This window comes from Phocoena phocoena, chromosome X (genome assembly GCF_963924675.1).
Source record: "Phocoena phocoena chromosome X, mPhoPho1.1, whole genome shotgun sequence".
Taxonomy (NCBI): Eukaryota; Metazoa; Chordata; class Mammalia; order Artiodactyla; family Phocoenidae; genus Phocoena; species Phocoena phocoena.
In genome coordinates, this window is record NC_089240.1 from 99,626,377 (window position 1) to 99,647,560 (window position 21,184).

Below are 21,184 nucleotides of genomic sequence, written 5' to 3' on the forward strand. Positions count from 1 at the left end.
CAGGAAACTGAACTATCCCTGCTTCAACTAAAATTGTTTTTATTTTTATGATATGTGGACTTTTGCATGAAATTAGGCTTGATTAAAGGGTTCCATTTCTAATAAGGAGAAAGGCTTCAAAACCACTGCCTTGGACTAAGCCTAAAACCTGCTGCTTTAAAACTCAAGAACAGATGTTTCAGGCAAAACAAACACATCTTCTGACATCTTTAAAAACGATCATAGGTGGTACACATGTGTTTTGATGTTCCCAGAAATTCACTTTCTCATAAAATTGATAAAAGCATTTACATAGATAATTTTAACAGCTCTAAAAATGTTATCAGCTTAATCTTTCCTAGTTCATTTTAACTGTTTTCTAAGTATAATGTTTAAAGTACCTTAAAAGGTCCAAGAGAGGTGGTATGGTATAGTGAAAAAAAGCACCAAATTGGGACTCTGTGTTTTCATCCATTGTTAGATTGTGAGCTTCTGGAAGAGAGGAACTAAGTTGTCTTTTTCATCTTTGAATTATCCTCAGCACCTAGAATAATACATGACACCAAACTTTAATTTTTTTTTTTTTTTTTTTTTTTGCAGTACGCGGGCCTCTCACTGTTGTGGCCTCTCCCGTTACGGAGCACAGGCTCCGGATGCGCAGGCTCAATGGCTATGGCTCACGGGCCCAGCCGCTCGGCAGCATGTGGGATCTTCCCGGACCGGGGCACGAACCCGTGTCCCCTGCATCGGCAGGCGGACTCTCAACCACTGCGCCATCAGGGAAACCCCAAACTTTAATTTTTAAGGCAAATGTAAATTCACTATCAGAAAGCTAGGAAGAGAATAAATTCAGGTAGTTTATTTACTTGTATCTTTCCATAATCCATAAGGAAAATAGCATATCTCTCCTAGTGAGCAACAAAATAAAAAGTTAGTACTTTGAGATATATTTTTATACCTAGGAAATTAACATGTTTAAAACACATAAAAGCTAGGGACTTCCCTGGTGGTCCAGTGGCTAAGACTCTGTGCTCCCAATGTAGGGGGCCAGGGTTCGATCCCTGGTCAGGGAACTAGATCCCGCATGCCGCAACGAAGAGTTCACATGCCACAACTAAAAGATCCCCCGTGCCGCAACTAAGACCCGATGCAGCTAAATAAATTTTTTAAAATAAATTTATTTATTTATTTATGTTTATGTTTGGCTGTGTTGTGCCTTCGTTGCTGCGCCCGGGCTTTCTCTAGTTGCGGCGAGCGGGGGCTACTCTTGGTTGCGGTGTGCGGGCTTCTCATTGCGGTGGCTTCTCTTGTTGCAGAGCACAGGCTTCAGTAGTTGTGGCTTGCAAGCTCTAGAGCGCAGGCTCAGTAGTTGTGGCGAACGGGCTTAGTTGCTCCGCGGCATGTGGGATCTTCCCGGACCAGGGCTCAAACCCGTGTCCCCTGCGTTGGCAGGCAGGTTCTTAACCACTGCACCACCAGGGAAGCCCTAAATAAATATTTTTAAACAACAAAAAAAAGCTAATAATTATTGGACAGTGCCAAAAGTCATGTCCTCACAAGGATCCACAAATCCCTTATGTGCAATTCTTAAATCCCAAAAGCTCTGGAAACCAAACATTTTTGTTTTGTACTTTTAGTAACTTATTGACAGTTAAATTACTCGAACCTAAACTTACTTGACAGTGGTAGCTGATCTGAACTGAAGGAGGCTATTTACTGGTATTTATTTACCACGTATGAATAATCATATGGTTTACTGCAAAAAATATTACCCTATTTCATTATGCAGCGTTTTCCCTGAACTTCTAGGGTGTTAAAGAATACACAATCTATGGCATTTGGTTTTACACAACTCCAGATCTTTTCCTGGTTGCTTTCCGGAGTAATCTAGAGCCCCATTCCAGCCTGAGGCCATGCCACTGGTCCCACTTATCTTTTCTGTGACCATCTTGAGCAACAATTGAGGCTGCAAACGGATCAGAGCGCCTTCCTTCCTGTCATGGCAGTGGGAAAAGTAAGTGTGCCTCCCAATCCCATAGAAAGTCAGTATTATCACTTTGATGGTCCATGATGCGTTAAGAAAGAACATCTTGGTCTTTTAAAAAGCACCTTTCTATTTTCATCACTGGACATTGGGCAGTCGAGGATTAGAATTAAGTTACTAGCTCTTAGCCTCGCAACGGAATCTGCTCAATATATATTTACCATTTGGCTGACGCACATCTTGGCCAGTATGTAAGAATTTCTCTCGCGTTAAGTGTGGGCAAAAATGCGTATTTGTAGGGAGAAAGTAACCGGAGGCCCTACAGTGGCTCAGCTCCAGCAACAAATCCATCATTACTCCATGCAACTGTCACGCTCCCCACGTTTCTCTCTTGGACCCCACCCTCTGGCCGGCAGGATCGTACCTAGGGATCTCAATTAGAGAGCTTGTAGTAAATAAGACGGGTTATGCCCATAACGCTAGAGGAGGTGGACCTGCCTACTCCCTAGGGTGGGATATTCCGCGCTTGGAAAAATTAACACGAAGTAGATTCAAACCACAATGCTAACTTTTCCCGACAGCATTTCCTTGTAAGAAAAAAAGCAGACCCCAAATCACCCCTCTAAAAATGCCTCTTCGGAACTGCAGTTAGTGGGTAGAACACTCTGCCGGACCCCACCTACGTCGGGTGCGCTCTCACAAGGCCGGGGAACCTCGCCGCTCCTGCGCGGGTTCTAGACTCCTCCCCTCAGGACGCTCATCACCACCCTTCCCCGCTACTTCCGGCCCTCACAGAACGCCCTCAACGCGCTTGCGCCGTTTTGATAGGCTTTTCGAGTACAAGAAATCTGAGCGCTGCTTCCCAGGAACCGCCCCCGCCTCCTCTTCGCCCCGCCCACGCCTTACTGTCCTCTCCTGAAATCTCGCGAGGGTTGGTGAGCGTCCGTATTTTGCGGACAACTAGCTTTCCCAGCTGCTGTAATTGCAGCTGCGGGAGAAATTGGAGCTGCTGTCGTCGGCGTGCGCCCCCTCCCCCACTGAGGAGAGCCACCGCCTCTTCTCTCGCTCTCCTCATACACCTATCGCCGGGAGCGGCGGCAGCAACAGTCCCTGAACCCACCGGCGCCTCCTCAGGCGGCCGCACTGCTGGTCATTCCCTCAGTCCGGCAGCTCCCGGCGGCCCCCTGCCACTGTCCGGCTCCTCACTTCAGATCGTCTGCTCCCTCCTCATCCTTCCCCGGGGCCCACCTCCCCACGGCCTCGCCGGGGTGGAGGACGACGAGGAGGAGACGAGAGTCACCCTCCCTCCAGGCGGCGCCGGCTCCCTCACCCGCGGGTGTGTCTTATAAATGGCGTCGGAAAGCGACACAGAGGAATTCTTTGATGCCCCTGAAGATGTGCACCTAGGGGGCGGCTACCCTGTAGGGTAAGTAACCGGAGCCATGGCCCACAAGCCGGGCGTCCCCGTCCCCCGGCTTCCCCTGTGCCTTCCCCCGTGCCTTCCCCCCTACACCCCTCCCAGGGCCGGCTGTGTCCGCCACCGCTGCTCCTCTCCGCCTCCCTCGGGCACTTAAGAGACAGTCGGGGGAGGGCGATTGGCCACTTGGGCATACCCTCCTCTTTTCCCTGGTGAACGGCCCCAGGGGTTCCTTTCTTGTCTTGTCCAGCTTTCTAAGAGGTGGGACAGTTTACGAACCTGAGAGCCGGAGATTTGTATTTGTGGGGTTCAGAGCATACTTTGGAAACATCCGTTTTAGCCTTGGGGGCCATAGTTTAAAGGAGCAGCAACAGGAGAAATTACAGTGCCCAGTTTTTTTTTTCTTTTGCCGCTAACTTAGCTATTCGTTTCAGGGGTGGCTGTACCGCTCCCTATTTTGCCTTCTTCTCTTCGTTGCACAGAAAGAAAAGGAGCGGAGCGCGGAGTGGGGGGGGGGGGGGAAGATTGGGTGTTTACTTAGGAAAGTCCTCTAGGTGATGTACTCTAGATCCACGGTGTTTTATTAAAATAGCACCTTGCCGTGAGGCAAAGGAAATCGAAGACAAGGTCCTTTGCCATTAGGGAGAATGCGGTCTTAAAAGCGTAGCCGGACATAAATGTGCACAACCGACTACAGAGATGCAAACAAGTGCTGAGTAATCTGTGGTTAGAAGGAGAGCCACAGCTTTGTGCTCTTTATCTAATTCTGCAAGATGTTTTAGTGGTGATTAATACGGGAGATTCTGAGTAGGAAATAGAGTAGTTGGAATGCTTCGCTTGCCTGGGACTTCTACTTACCCACTCCTCCACTTTTCAAAGTTGGAATATGTTTAAAGCGATTTCACCGAACTCTTCTACTGGGCTTGTGTGGAACTAGAGGCAGTGAAATACATTTTCATGCTATAAGAACTTGAAAATCGGTAAAATTTGTATGTTAATGTAAGTCACTAATATGGTTCCAGGAGTCAGCTGCCTTCAATTTGCAAACTTACCCGTGGAAGAGATATCTTAATGCAGATAATGTTATCTGTACATTCTAGAAGTCGTTCTAAAACCTAATATGTATTATATATAATATATACCTCAAAAGTTACAGCAACAAAATCAGAGAGAACTTTCTACGTTGGTAGATCACTGATGAGTGTGTTTCCACCAACCTTCAAATCACTGTTATGGGATTTGGGGGCTGCAATGGCCAATCTTGAGATGACATTGAATCTCCTTCAAGTTCAATATATGAAACAAGTTCATAGCTAGATGTTAGAGGATAGAAAATTCACTTGGATTACCAAGTACATTGGAGCCCCCTGAAATTAAATTTTGTCTTTGTGGTATTCCCTTTAAAGTAATGAACTGTCAATTCAGGTTAAATAAGAGACCTAATCCTTTAGTTGTTGTTGGTGGTGGTGGTGGTGTGTGTGTGTGTGTGTGTGTGTGTGCACGCGTGGAGGGGGAAGGGAAATAACCATCGACATAAATGATTTAATCAATTTAGAGCTATGTGAATATTGTTCCTTTTCAATGAATATAACAAATTTAAGTTTGAAGGACAGCTACATCAGGACCTGTGTAAACTGCCTAGTAGTCCAGTACCTGGCACAGAGAAAGAACTGCAATGTTCATTCCTTTCTCCTTCCTTTCTTGGAATTAGCAAATTTAACTTCACACAGTGCTTACTTTGGGAGGAAGTATGCAGAACTTGGAGTTATTTAACGTATCCAAACCGAATGAGTCATTTTGATAGAATTGATAGAGTCACTTATTCCCTCGTGGGATAATATAGTTTCTCAAGCACTTTGATCCTTTGATATGCTAGGTGAAAAGTAAAAACATCTCTTGGGACCCAGCCTTCTGATTTTAACTCTAACCTGCCTATATATTGAGAGTGTTGAGCTCTGTAGATAAAACTGTTAGTCTGTGAATTTTTCAGCTCCATCCTACGTTAGTGAGGGGATTTGGAAGAGAATTAGACTCATCTGGAGAATTGCATCTGAAAAGAACTAGCAGTACTGGGAGGACTGCACAAGGTTGGCATCATTAGCATTTCCTCTGTCCTTTGTGACAGTTTTTGTCATTTTGCATAAGGTACTGTGAGGAGACTTGGCTGGGTAACTAACAACCTAGAAATGCAGTGAGAAATCTTGATTTGTGGAAACACGTGGTATTACTAGATATCTGGTCATTAGAAGTATCCTCTCTCCCTTGAGATATACTTGGAGTAGCATACCATACAAACTCTAAGAGGTTAACAGACTGAGTTTGGGCACTTTAAGAAATGTTCCTTGCATTGCGCGTTCTAGAGTACACAGACCATTTCACCAAATTGTAGTAAACTGAGTAGACTGTTGAGAGTTATCTCGTGTTTTGTTAATCAGCAGAATCCAGATAAACAATCCATTTCCTAAAATTGATTTATTTCTTCTTTTCCCCCTCCAGTGGTGTCTTCAACTTTGTTATTCTACTCTTTGAAAGCAAATTTAATAAGTTAAAAATAAGCCCAGTTGTTTATAGAAAGGCTTGATTCGAATGCACCCTACTATAACACAGTGGCAGATCATCTCCACTTGTACAGCTTTGCAGTGTGCGTCAGTTATAATGCTTTATTTTGATTGGTATTTTAAGTCAGGTTTCCTTATTCTTATCTCCATTTTAATGAGAAAGCTTAGGCTCAGAGAGGTTAATGAATTGGCCTAGGAGACAAGTGAAAGCTGGGATTTGAAACCAGTTCTTCGGACTTCTACTCCAGTATTTTTTCTAGTACATCATAGCTGCCCCATACTGGGTGTGTGGTGTGTGTGTGTGTGTGTGTGTGTGTGTGTGTGTGTGTGTGCGTGTGTGTGTGTGTGTGTGTGTGTGTTTATACAGGGTAACCTCCTCCAAGAGATGCTGGAGTAAAATGCTTTAGGACCAACTTGCTAAATTGAACTGATGCATATATTTAGAACTAGCAGCACAAACTTTTCAGTTCTCTTGGCTAGAAATTCCCACTTTCTGTTTCAAGAATGTGTATCTTGTTTTGTCAGATAGGAATGTTATAAGATCATAGCATGTTACAGCTGGAAGGGACATCTAGTTAAACTCCTTCATGTAAAATGTTGTGAAAGCCAAAGCCTGGAAAAAGTAAAGTGACTTGTCCAAGGTGCCACAGCAAACTAATGGCAAAGTTAGGACTAGAATCCAGATGAGTTTCACAGTCTAGAGTTCTTTTCTGCTATCGTGCTGTCTTTTGATAAAGCAGGAAAGGGAGGAGGAAGTTTGGTATAGTAGAAAAAAGCCCTGGACTATGAGTCATTTCATTTCCTCATCTTTAATTCGAGGAGAGTTTAACAGACTGGATGGTATTGGGTACATGATTCGAGACCCATAGATTTGAAATTAAATATTTATTGGGTAAATTATACATGAAATGAATGTTCCTGCTAATTTGTGTGGATTATACATATACCTACTAAAGGCTGGCACTGAAACATGTTATAAAATTAAATGTGACATTTTGAGCATTCTTTATTTTTGTGTTGGCAACCAAAATATTTGTATTTTGGCTATACTTTTAATCAGCTATACATATACATATATCCCCATATCTCTTCCCTCTTGCATCTCCCTCCCTCCCACCCTCCCTATCCCACCCCTCTAGGTGGTCACAAAGCACCGAGCTGATCTCCCTGGAGTCACAGTATATTATTTTAGATTGGAGTAATGACAAAATCTTGATTTTTAAGTTATGAGAACTGAGATCAAACTGCCCCAAAGAATTGTTTGGTCTGAAAAGTAAAAAGTTGCATAGCTGCCTTTGTTGAAAACTCAGCTTCTCACTTAGGCCTCAGAAACATTTCTCTCTGAATTGAAAATTGATACAAGTTTCAATTAAAAAGGTCCTGGAAGGAAGGCTAGAATGGTAACATTTTTAGAGTAGGAAGGGACAGGAGATCATTTAGCCCAGCCCTTCCATTTAACTGAAAGAGAAACCTAGACTCAGACAGGGGAAGTGACACATCGCTGATTAGTGGCAAGCTCAGAACTAGAACCCAGGTCTCCTGATTCTTCATTTATACCGTGATGCCTTGTCTGCAGAAGGAGGGAAAGTGTTGCCAGGTATCCCTGCTGTAGGTTTCTGGCACTTACCCTGTTAGCGGGACTCCTAAGATGGTCAACTGCTATCTACCATGATTCTGTTTCTTTCATGCCTTTCTGTCAGAGGACATGGACTGTTCTAGGATCCTAACTTCTGTCCACTAATTTTCTCAAAGTCAGGATGAAAAACGGTGACAGAATAGCTAATCTAAGAACAGGGATGGTTATTTGTTTTGTTAGTGTCAGTCACAGTGTATTATTTTATTTATTTATTTATTTTAACATCTTTATTGGAGTATAATTGCTTTACAATGGTGTGTTAGTTTCTGCTTTTAACAAAGTGAATCAGTTATACATATACATATATCCCCATATCTCTTCCCTCTTGCGTCTCCCTCCCACCCCTCTAGGTGGTCACAAAGCACCGAGCTGATCTCCCTGGAGTCACAGTATATTATTTTAGATTGGAGTAATGACAAAACCTTGATTTTTAAGTTATGAGAACTGAGATCAAGCTGCCCCAAAGAATTGTTTGGTCTGAAAAATAAAAACTTGCATAGCTGCCTTTGTTGAAAACTCAGCTTCTCACTTAGGCATCAGAAACATTTCTCTCTGAATTGAAAAGTGATACAAGTTTCAATTAAAAAGGTATTTGTGTGCTATGGGTTACTTAAGGAAAGAGTCCTTAAAAATGGCTGTTCATGGGTTGGCATTTAAGCATAAATTGTATTTAATCATGGATTATATTTGATTGCTATTGGCTTTGTGGATGATAGAAATATATTTACATATGCTGTTTTATCACACCCATGTAGCATCATACAGAAGTGGGGGGAAAACCTTCCACGTATTAATTAGTAAATTCAAGCTCTAAATTTAGTGGCCTCAAACTGTCAGTTTGGTGACCCATTGAGGTGGGACAGTCCGAACCAGTACTGCAATTTGGGGGCTCAATTTGAATCTGTACAAACTCCTGTAAACTGGAAACTTTATTCTGTTCTTATGATAACCTACTTCATAAAATAGGGTAGATAAAATTTGATCTTTAAAAATATTAAAAACATAGATTTAGGATGTTGACCATTCGGTGGTGATCCTACAGAACAAAAAATAACTTCTAATTGTTGATATTTGAGACTTGTGTAACCTTTACATTACATGACAATCCATGTGTTCTCTTTGGTTCATTGTTTCGATTTTGACAAAGTCAGGTGAATTTGCCGGGCAAGCACCTTGAAGAGGCTGTTTGTTTCCTCCTCACACTCTGCCTGCAGTTCTGGTAATTACTTCCTGGGGTATGGAGGAAAGGAGTGGTGGTGGTGGTGGTGGTGGTGGAGGAGGTGATGGAGATGGAGTAGGTGGTGAAGGTAGCCCCAGCAGCCAAGATAGAGAGACCAGGTTCTAAGGCTGCTTCTGGGGCATGGGTAACTGAGACCAGACAAATCATACTATTTAGCATTGTTTTAGGTACATGCCTACACAGTGAATTAAACAACCCGTTCTGTAAGAGATTAATAGCCTATAAGAATTACCTCAAACAAAATTTAAAGTAATAAAAATTGTAGGTATTTAACCTGAATTGATAATTAACCTACATTTGTTTTCTACCCAGAGCTAAGCTAATTTCTACAAACTTTCACAAGGTTTATTCCCCCCTAGCTGTCAGATGTTATTCTGCTAACAAGCTAAACCTTTAATTGGGTGCTTTCCTTACTCTTCAGAGCAGAACCTTATCTATTCTCTTATTTCAAACTGTGCAGTCTTTGTGTTAGTCTGTCATCTCGTGATTCAAGATTGTGGAAAAAGCACATAAGACATAAGGTGGGCCTCATACCTGATGGCAACCCCAATGTTTTTCCCCATTCAGTATACAAATTTATCTTGGTTACTATACCAACCAACCTATCAGTTATTCTTCTAGCTCTTTTGCCTTCTCAGATACTAGGATTACCATATAATCAGGTTCTGCTAAAGCTCTTCAGGTCTTAGCATTTTATTACCAGCTGCAGCTGTCTGGCAGTTTACAGCTTGGCATTCCATTAGTGTCAGTCGGTTTTAAGTCCACAAAACCTTTTTGTCTCCAAACATTTTAAACATACAGAATTTAACAGTAACATGTTTAGGCAACATTTTTCTCATACAAATTTTCTCAGTTCCATTGTTAGTCATTGTCTTGAAGATTGAATGCATTACATCACTGGCATCCAGTGGCCATCCATTTGTCATATCAGCTAGAATAAACTTCAAGATCAAGAGTGACCATTTAAGAAATATATGCAAATGTGAAGTGACTTAAAAGTACCTTGATTCATCAGCAACTACCAAATAAATAATCTGGCCTCTAACAAAAATGATTTCTGTAGGTTGTAGAAAGAATGTTTGGACCTTTCATTCTAATTTGAGAAAACAGTTTAGAAATTTAATAGGAAAGGTTATCTTTCTTTTGCAGCCTTTGAATAAACGGGAAAAGAAAGGTAAAGACTGCATAGTTGTATGGGTCTTTATTATGTCCTTCTGTCTTTTTTTTTTTTTTTTTTTTTGGCAATACGCGGGCCTCTCACTGTTGTGGCCTCTCCCGTTGCGGAGCACAGGCTCTGGACGCGCAGGCTTAGTGGCCATGGCTCATGGGCCCAGCTGCTCTGCGGCATGTGGGATCTTCCCGGACCGCGGCATGAACCAGTGTCCCCTGCATCGGCAGGCGGACTCTCAACCACTGCGCCACCAGGGAAGCCCGTGTCCTTCTATTTTTTTATCTCTTAAAAACTTCAGAATTCAAACAACTAAAATAGTTTTAAGTTATATATATGTTTGTTTTGCTAAAAATAAGGATGTTGAAGAAATATTTAGGATATATAAACTGGTAGTTTATATATTAGTGTTTGTGTTAATGTTTGGTGCTCACGCTTGTTAATATTGTATGGTATAGTAATAACTTCTAAATATGCATAATTAATCTCAGTTTAACTGAGGTGGTTAATCTTTTAGTCATTTAGCCAATATTGGTATCCGTTTCTGTACACAACTATAACGTAAGTAATTGTTACAGCTACTGCTTTGGGCAGCACAGATCTAGAATGTCTGTCACCACAGGACGTTCCTGGGGAGTGCTGCTGATGCCTCCTGGTGGGGGTGGCTGGAGAGATGCAAGTTGGGCTATGTTGGCTATCCCTGTCTAAAAGGCAGGCAAGAAGATATTGGAACCGCTGTCTGCATTTTATGCCATGTTTCGCCAGGAACTCAGTCTGTTTTGTTTTACCAAACCTCGAGCTGGAGCACATGGTTCGGGCAAGGATAGTTCTTACATATTTGTAAATTGATTTATAGCAGTCTTAAAAGACATAAAAAGTGAAACCACATTTGGTTAAGCATTTAAAATATATATATATCAAAGTAGAATTCTCTTAAGATATTGTGTGTACTTTTCAAAAAGTGTTTGTCTTTCTGAATTAGAATATTATGTAGTGAGCTTGTAAGTTTGTGAAATGATTAAATTAAAATTTCCTGGCTTGAATTTTTATTTAAATCATATTCGAATGGTTTCATTTTAATATTAGTTTATCCTATTCAGAACTCTGGTTACCAAATTCTGAGGATGCCCCAAGGAGAACTTTATTTTCATTGTATAAATAGGCTTAAGAGCAGAAAAGGTTTTACTTTATCCGCAGGATCCTAATCCTTAAAATTTTTAAAAAGAAGGGGGAGGGGAGGATAAAATTTTTTTCAAAAAGGGCCAAGGATGAAGCATAAAAGTTTTGGAAACTACTGACAGAAAACTTTAACAATGTTTTCCAGTAGGCAGCCTGTACAGAGCAACCCATACCTGTTTAAAACCTACTTGACCACTCACTACTAATTGTAATAGACTATTCCAGTACAGACTCACTGAACCATGGGCATTCTTTTGAACCACAGGTCAAGCTCTCTAGAGGACCAATAAATAGAATATAGAGCTGTATTCAAACCCACTTTCTCAGAAGCAGGCATCCTGGTTACTAAGTAGGCTCAAGAGAAGAGGTAGGAGTGTTCTTTCTGGCATTGCTCTTGAACTGGAAAGACTAGCCATGGATGAACTTAATGTCCATAGTCCTCTTTTAAATTTGTTCCTGCAAGTCTTTATTTAAATTGGGAGACTGAGGAAATTATCTTTCTAGTTATTAGCAGTACTATTAACAATTTGTGTGGTTTTTTAAAAAATCATTATTTTAAAATACACCTATCTACCCAAATGGCAGGTGGTTTGAAGGTTTCCTCCCAACCCCAATTCCACCCCATTCACCCCCAGCTTTCTCCTTCCTAGCTTACCTCAAAGACATTAGTACAGAGATTCCCCAGCATAATGACTTGCTGTTCCTTACAACTGAGAAGGAACAGTGATGGATGAAATATAATGAATGGGTGGGTCTTTGGGAAGGAATAAGGGAAAGATTGGTTAAATTGGATATAGCGGATGCATTGGTAAGTGGGATTGGTTAGTGTCACAGGTGGGGTAGGTCATTGGATTAGCAGAAGATAGGTGAGCGGAATGAATAGGTAGTTTGATAAAACTAGTACCTTTGTGAGTGAAAGTGAGTGGGTTTGTCAATATTTTGCAATTGGTATTTTATCTTTATTGGATTGGCTTTAGAGATTAAGGCTAATGACTGAGATCAGTCTTTTTTCCTTTAAGTGAACTTTACTATGCCTATTTTTATCCCAGGTCATAGCTCCTGGTTGTTGACTTTTAACCTTTGCCTTACTTCCCGGCGTAGAGAGGAGATGTCTGCAGTTGATGTGTAGCAGCTACAAAAGGTTTACGTGGCGATAGGATGCTCTACGGTGTTCCGCTTCTCTTCACAATCTCTTCTACTTTTGAACTTCCTGGTTCTCTGAAATCTTCACTCCCTTCCCCCATCCCTATACAGTTCCTATAAGAGTGAAGGGAGGAAATGGAGGGGGCTGAGACAAGGACAGTGGTTTGGATTTATGGGACCTTTATAACTTGGGGACATCCTGTACTCAGTAAATATTAAGTGTTAACAGTGAAGCCTTGGGAAGTGTTGCCAGTTATCCTGCAGTCATATCAATTCCTTGTTACCAACTTTCTTTTTTCCAGGAATGAATGTATTCCCAATAAGAAAGAAATAATATAGTACTGCATGTTGTTAAACATGCAGAGAATGGTAATGCCATACTCTCGATTAATGTTGGGCATTCATTTTCAAAGTACTTTTATTTACATTATCTCTTCTGATTTATCCTGCAATTCTGTAATATAGGACAATTTTTGTGAGCTAGGTAGGGCAGTTATTATGCTAATTCTGCAAATAAAAAAACAGCTCAGCATAAATGGGGGTCAGCCAGCAAAAGTGGAATTTCACTAATTTGTGGTAATTAGATGATGGTTTTGAATGGAGATGTAAAACATTAGGTTCCTCCCACTTCACTTTTCTAAACTATAAACATTTTTTGATGTTATATTTTAAATGTGAATTATTAGAATGATGAGGCTGACTCTCCTGCCATTTGGGTATGTATAATTCACTGTTGAAAACAACAAAAAGCAGTATTTTTTATGCTTTTCTTTTTAAGCTTTGACGGAATTGATTATGGTATGGTAGCTAGGTCAGAAAATGACCTTGCTACTGAAAGAGCTGGAATCCCAGACACTGCTAACTTCATTTCAAAGGGTATGTTCTTTGTTCCTAAGGGAAAAACCCCTCAAGATGTGAGAAACTGCTGATTTGGGCTTCTGTGCCTCATCAAAAAGTCTTGAGCACAGATTTTTTTTTTTCTGTAATTGTTTTGTAGGTTGTTGTCAGTTGTTTAGTTACGCCACATTTTTTTTCCTTTTTTTTTTTTTTTTGCTGTATAACTCTGATTCATATTTTTGGCTACAAGCCACTAATTGGAAACACAATGTTTCTTTCTTTTTTTTCCCTTCCCCTTCAAAGATATTTTCTAGCAGTCACAATGAATGCATGTGGGAGTTTTTAATATTTTCCAGCTAATCAGACCTCTTTTGGCTATCAAATTAATGGGAAAAATACATTCCTAGTAGCTAATTAGAAAAATTACATTCTCAGTAATTACTATGTAAGATGTAAATAAGGATGAATAATCTCTTTAATAATAAACTTGGCCTACAGATTGTTTTATGTAGGTAAGCATTCTGGGTAATTTGAGATTTTTCTAGAATATTTATGAAGTTTTTAATACATGTTAAAGAATGCAGAAGTAGAAATTCAGATACATAAAGCATAGAAGTAGAATTTATAACCTAAAGTGCTTAATTACTGAAATATGTCCAATTTTCTATTATTCATGATATTGAGGGAAAACATGAATAATTAAATGTTACCAGTTACACCAAAACCTCAGCTCAGTCATTAGTTTACAACTTCCTTTCCCATCAAACCTTTTATCAGAGATAACAGTAATTTTTTTCCTGTAATTTAAAAAACAAAATAAATGGTTTAGTTGGAATTTTTGTTCCTCTGCCCATCTTTGGTGATAAGTAGTGAACTCAAAAGGAGAAAAGCAAAGAATCTCAAAGTCTGAATAATCAGTTCATTGATAATAGAATTGATTTATTTAAATTTTTTAAAAAGGGGGGTTGTGACAGGTTCTCCCTTGGTGGCGCAGTGGTTAAGAACCTACCTGCCTACACATGGGACACGGATTCAGTCCTTGGTCCAGAAAGATCCCACATGCCGTGGAGCAGCTAAGCCCGTGCGCCACAACTACTGAGCCTGCACTCTAGAGCCCCTGAGTCACGACTACTGAAGCTGGCGTGTACGCCGCAACTACTGAGCCTACACGCTGCAACTGCTGAAATCCCACACGCTCTAGGGCCCATGTGCTGCAACTACTGAAGCCCACGTGTCTAGAGCCCGTGCTCCGCATCAAGAGAAGCCACCACCACAAGAAGCCCGTGTACCACAACGAAGAGTAGCCCCCTCTCGCCACAACTAGAGAGAGTCCACAGACAGCAACAAAGATCCAACGCAACCAAAAATAAATAGAAATTTTTAAAAAAGATTAGCACATCATTGGATGTTTTAGATAACTTACAAAATCATATTAGCACGTTAACTTGATAAAGCTTCTGTAAAGTGGCCTGTAGCCCAACATCTTGTTTACTTTTTAAAAAGTAAGTTACGAAGTGATTTAGGATAATTGCATTAGTATTGACTTTTCCAGACAGTCATAAATTTAGTTATCTGTTTCTGTTGCAATTTTACTAGAAATTATTTTAAATCATTAATAGATGTGACTTTCATCTAACCCACTTTGACAAATTGGGACATTGTGATATAGCTACCCTACCCTGGAGTTACTGCTTGAATGTGGGTATTTATTGAATGATTGTAAACGTGAAGGGTAGAATGGTTTTAGTTTAGAATTCTTGAGTAGGCCCAGGGAGCTGATATATTTTTCTGTTTATTTTGTCAATAAATAGATTATCAAGCTGTTCTTTCAGGAATATGGCGTAAAACTACATGAATTACATAAATCAGTTTGGAAAAATCAGCTTGTCATTTTAGACAAGATAAAGCTGCTTAAGTTCTACTTTAAGTTTTAATTACTTTCTATATGACTAGAGTTATATTTCATTATAAAGTTTCTTTTGATTTCATTATAGATCACTTAAAAATGTTGCCACAAAACCTATATTGAGAAAACATAGAGCCATTGTGCCAAATTTTCTCTCCATCTGTTTCTATTAATATCAATGGTAAAATAGTCATTAGGTATTTTAGACATATTCTGCTTCTTGGCTTTCATAGTATTTAAAACCTAAAATGGTCTTTCAAAGGATAATAAAAGTAGTAATTCACATCTTGAGGATTCAGTTAATTCCCTATTAGATAACTGTCATAACTATATTCTCCATTTTTTGTTAATCTTGTTAATAAACCAGTATTGCCATGTATCAAGGGAAACCCCCTTCTGTGGGGGGTTTTATGCTTAGCATGTAATCTAGTAAAACTTGCCATAACAATGTAACTAATTAATAAATACATTCATTAATGATATATACGCATCAGTATATACATTTTAATTCCAGTGAACGATGCTGCATACCAAATTTTTAAAAATTATGCACCTAGAGCAAGATTTAAAAAATAAAACGGTATCTTATTCTCTAAATTTGAACTGTTCTTAATTTTTCTTCAACCTGAGGTTTGGTTCTGTTTTTGATTTTTGCTTTGTTTTTGTTGTTTTCCTGCCTGTCCTAAGTGGGGGAAGAAATCCTCATGTCAGTGTTTTGTGAGCACCAGAACCTTTCTGATTACTAGTTTAGACTTAGCACTTTTGTGTTGGTCTTAGTTTGCCATCAGATCTTCCTATTTCAGTTTGCTGGACTTTAGAAATCAAAACCCTTTAATTACCTGCTTATTTTAATGACTAGCTAGGGCCTTATCTGCACTCACCTCCTGTTCACCTCAAGGACCTTAGAATCCCAAACCTTTGTACAGGCAAGCTGTTCTTTGCTCTCCTTGATTCAGTTTGTTGATGTACTGCTTAAGCTTATCTTACTTTTATAGTTTCCTGATGGCAAAGGCAAAAAGAGGTGGATAAAAACAAAATCAAGCTATAGGACAATTTTCTGTTAAGCCCTTGGTAGTCACCTTCTATAAGAAAAATGATTTGCCAAGCCACCAGCTTTATTCCAGCTGACTCACTCTATGCGTCCTCCTTCCATGTCATTACTCTTTTTTACCTCCTTAGGAGTCTGTCAGGAATTTTGCAACCTGACAAGAGGCTTCTTCAGAGCCAACCATCTTTTTTTCCTCAGAACCTAAAATGTGAGTCCTCTTACTGACAAAAAAAAGAAAAGAAGACCTTGTTAGTCCATTTTTCTGTGTGTTGCCCAATTGTTTTGGTATATTCTTTTCGCCCAGTATAATGAGTAGTCTGGAAATGGAAATGTTAAATGTGAGATCACTCTTATATTTTGTGTAGTGGGTCTTTGAGTTCCTACTTGTTTAGTTGACTATGAAGCAGGTGGCAAATGTAGCTTTAGTCTGCACATTCCTTCCACCCTGTTCTCAGAAGGCTTACAGGTTGTGTTTGTTTGTTTTTCAGATAACCCTCAGGTAAGAGGTAAGAGAAACACCAAACCCAAAAGACAGAAGGATCTGTCTATAGCTAAAGGGTGAGAAACTAGAGGTAGGATGGCTTATGGGATCTGACTCTTTGAAACTACAGAAATTCAGTGTTCTTTTTTAAAGTAGACTTAAGCACTGATTACCCTAAAGCCATAGTGCATGAGTGGTGAAGATGGAAAAGATGATTCAATGATTGCCTGGAGAGAAACCGCTCACTGAAGCTCTGAAAAACCAAGTTAGACTATTACAGTAGTCAGCCATGTTTATACCTGATTTCAAAATGTGGGTTTTGCAGTAAGACAGGCAAGGAAATGCAACTGGCTTCTATTTGGGGAATCTAATCTGTACGGGTTCTTAATACACACTTGTATTGACTGCCATTCAAATTGAGGAGCCATTAGTGCTTCAGGTTGTGGGAGGATGTTGAGACAATTGAAAAGCAAGTTCTACCTCATATTGTAGAAAGCTCATCAGTTTTATTGAAAAAGAACGTATCTGAAATATTTCTGATATCCCTTTTATAAAGTGAAGTGTCCTAAAATGACTTTGTAAATACAGTAACCGGATCCATTTTTAATGACAACATAATTTTAATTGATATTTATCCAGAAAGTTGGCTGTTGATCTTTATTTGACCTATATAGGTTAACTTCATTTTTAACACAAATGAAGACAAATGATATAAATATCTTTATAAATAATGGTTATAAGTCAGTTTACATATCTAGAGATTTATCAGTTTGTTACAGTAGCCATCTTGTTTTTGTTTTTTTGAGGGGTTCAATCTAAGCCAAAATAATGAAGCTGTTAATAGACCTTACTACTCTGTTTCACTGTTTTTGAAAAATGTACATAATAGCATATATACAGTATTTGCATTTGGGCATATCCACTGAATGCATTGTCTGGAAAAGCTTTGACTAAATTCACACATGTGCAATTTTTTTCCCCAGTCAGTGAATGCTGTTGAATACTTAGATTAATATTTATACAATGACATTGGCCATACAATTCCTCCCACTTTGTCCCATTATCACACACGAACAGATCATAGAATTAATTGTCCACCTAATTATTTTAGGGGTAGGGTAGAGTTGCCAGATAAAATACAGGACTCCCAGTTAAATCCCTATTTCAGATAAACATACTAAAAATAGATTTGTTGTTTATCTGAAATTGGAATTTAACTGAGCAGCCTATATTTATGTTTGCTAAATCTGGCAACCCTAGGTGGGGGAGAAGCAAAAGGAGACTAGTAGGTATGGGCACAGTTGTGAGACTTAAATACAACTGAGTATGCAGTGACAAGGATCGCGTTTTACTCTGATTGGGAATACCGGGATTTTTGAGTGCAATGTTAATTTTAAGAGTCCAACTCTTTTTTTCTTTGTAAGTGCATTCCTGAAAACAAAGCTCAGAAATAACAAAACTTAACAATATATCGTTTAGAGATACATGGCATTTTAAAAATAAAAAAGTAAGGGAACAATAAGTCAAATCTGGGCTAGTGGTTCCCTCTAAGGCAAAAGCAGCAGAATAGGGCAGACAGTAGCTTCCCTGGTCTTGACGCTGTTCTCATTCTCAGGTGACCTAGTGAGTCACAGTTCATTTTATTTGTTGTGCTTCATAATTACATGTATCTGCTACATTATACTCTTGTACATATCAAATATAGAATAACAGTTTAAAAGTTAAAACATAGGCTTCAGTGAGAATATTAGCCTATATGGAAAGTTTCACTGCTTGTACTTTCCAAAATAAATCCAAAATCCAAACGGTAAAGAGGCGTTCATTTCTCTCTTCTCTGGGTTAGCCATCCTTAGTTCTTTATATCATTCTACTCAGTTTCTGGAACATTCACCAAATTGGTTTCTGTCTTTTGGATATGTTCTGTTTTTTCAGTGTTTCTTTTAAAATGTATCCCAACGATACACGATATTCTAAAGCGTGCTCTTATCTATCAGTGGGAAGTAGAGTAGAATTTACCACTCCCCTTGCCCTGGACATAATAGTTCTGTTAATTCAGCCTAAGATCACACTAGCTCTTTCAGTAGTCATATCACAGCCTTTACTGTCTGAGCAATCAACAAAAATACCTAAATGTTTTCACATGATTTGTTGTTAAGTCATATCTCCCCAATCATGCATTTTACATTTATCCCTATTACATTACATTCTGTTAAGATTTGGCCCATCCTTCTAACTTGTTGAAATATTTTTGGATACTGTCAGCCAGTATATTCCTTATCCCTCCAACTTTGTGCCAACTGTAAATTTGGTAGATATACCATCAGTTTCCTCATTCAAGACATTCAAATGTCAAGTGGGACAGAACATCAAGTAGGATAGAGTACAATAAAAATTATTTACTATTTCCTTATGGTTTTTCATTGATTCATTAATCACACCTTGAGTAATGTTCAACCAGTTACAAACCCACCTAAGTGTATTCTAGCCTACATCTCTTTGTTGTCTAAAAGGATATCATGAGAGAATTATCAAATTAGTGCGTAAATCCAGATTTTTTGTGTGTGTACGGTATTCCCTTTATATTCTAGGCCAGTAACCCTATCAAAAAAGGAAATTAGGTTAATCTTGCATGTTTGGCTTTCTGTGAGTGCTTACTGACTCTTAAATGAGTATCTTTTCCCCACGCCTAGGGCCCTAAAACCATTTCACAATGTGTTTAAGAATTTTGCTTGACATTGACATCAAGTGAATCTGTTTATAGTTTGTAGCATCTACCTACTTTCCAGTGTTGACTACCAGAGTTTTCCTTAACATCCTTTTCCATCTCTCTGATTCTTCAGAGGTTTTAGAGATTGAACTCTATAAATTCTCAGAGTATGCTGGGATATAATTTGGGACAGGAGAACTGAAATCATTTACAGTAGCTAGGTACTTTTATCTCCTTGAATGCGTTGGGATTCAATTTCCTCATTCTATAATTTGTTTTTCCCTTTCTGGTTTAACTATCAGTAATCTTAATTGGAAAAAAAAGAATTGATGCAGGCTTTTACTTTATATTATTCATCCACATATATCCAGACTGCAGTTTCTTTTTGTTGTTCTGAATATAAATTAAAATAATGAAAAACTCTGTCTCTGGTATTTTTTTAAATCCTCGCACATTTTGAGCACCAGTCTTTTCTGATACTGTTCTTATAGGTTTTTGTACTTTTCCTTGGATGTGTGCCCATTCCATCCCTCCGATCTCTTCTGCATGTTCTCCTTTAAAATACTTCTTTTGACATGTCACCATGGAGATGCAATCAACGAAATTCAGACAATGAGAAATTCTAGGGGATGAACAACCTAGTGTCTTTGTTTAAGACTTTTTTTTAAGAGCAGTTTTAGGTTCACAGCAAAATTGAGGGGAAGGTACAGAGATTTCCCATATACCCCTTCCCCACACACATGTATAGCCTCCCCCATTATCAACGTCTCCCATCAGAGTGATACATTTGTTACAATTGATGAACCTACATTGACACATCCATAATCACCCAAAGTCCATAGTTTACCTTAGGGTTCACTTTTGGTGTTGTAGATTCTATGGTTTTGGACAACTGCCTAATGGCATGTATCCATCATTATAGTATCATACACATTAGTTTCACTGCCCTAAAAAATCCTCTTCAGAATGAACAGCCTAGTTCCTCAACACATGAACTGCAAGAAATAAAAAAAATGAAAGGAAACCTACTCATTGAAAGAGACATATCAACTGATTATAGCACATGGACCTTATTTGGATACTGATTGAAATGGACCAACTGTAAAAAAAAAAAATTGAGACAATCTGGGAAATATGAATGTTGACTGTGTATAATAGGGAATTGTTAAATTTGATAATAGTGTTGTGGTTATGTTTTAGATATGTACTGAAATTTTTATGGGTAAAAATGAAATAGTTCCTGAGATTTGCTTCAAAATAATCTGGCAGGGGAGTGGAGGGAGGGATATTGATATTGATCACTGTTGACCATGGTCAACATGTTGTGCATGTGGGTTGATAATATTATTCTCCCAATTTTGTACATGTTTGAAATAGCCATAATTAAAACTTGGAAAAACTCCCCCAAAATATTTTTTATGATCACATACATTGTTACTAGCAGATTCAGAACTAAAACTCAGGTCTCCTGATTCCAGCTCATGTTCTTTTACTATGTAGCTAAACTTACAGCCCTTCTACTTCGAGATTGGTGTCATGGTGCCCTTTCAGTCTTTGGGACCCCCTCCCCAAGGCTTCCCTGGGGAATTTGTGGTGGCACTTCTAGATAAGTAAGGCTTTAATAAATGGCCAGTTTCATTTGACCGGCTACCTACCCATGTGAAACCAGGAAAGAATATTAGACTTATTAGGGTAAATTGACAGGCTCCATGTGTTGCTAGAATCAGCGAAGAGACTTGGGTCCTACGCCTAATTATTATTAGGCCCTTGATCTTCGCATAGGCTCTAGGAGATCAGGGCCTATGTCTGCTTTGTTCACTACTTTACACCCAGTGCCTAGCACTGTGCTGGTACGAGGTAAGCAGTAGGTAAATGTTGAATGAATGGATTAATTTAAGCTT

The 21,184-nt window shown here is 39.2% G+C and overlaps 1 protein-coding gene across 3 annotated transcripts in view; it reads left to right on the top strand.

The window, feature by feature from the left end:
* The first annotated feature begins 3,312 nt into the window (after nucleotides 1-3,312).
* WDR44 (WD repeat domain 44) overlaps nucleotides 3,313-21,184 on the top strand; it is an 81,144-nt gene continuing 63,272 nt past the window's right edge. For all 3 annotated transcript variants that reach the window (XM_065900435.1, XM_065900436.1, XM_065900437.1), the window contains exon 1: nucleotides 3,313-3,389. In XM_065900435.1, coding sequence (XP_065756507.1) covers nucleotides 3,313-3,389 — 77 coding nt within the window. The remainder of the gene's footprint in view (nucleotides 3,390-21,184) is intronic.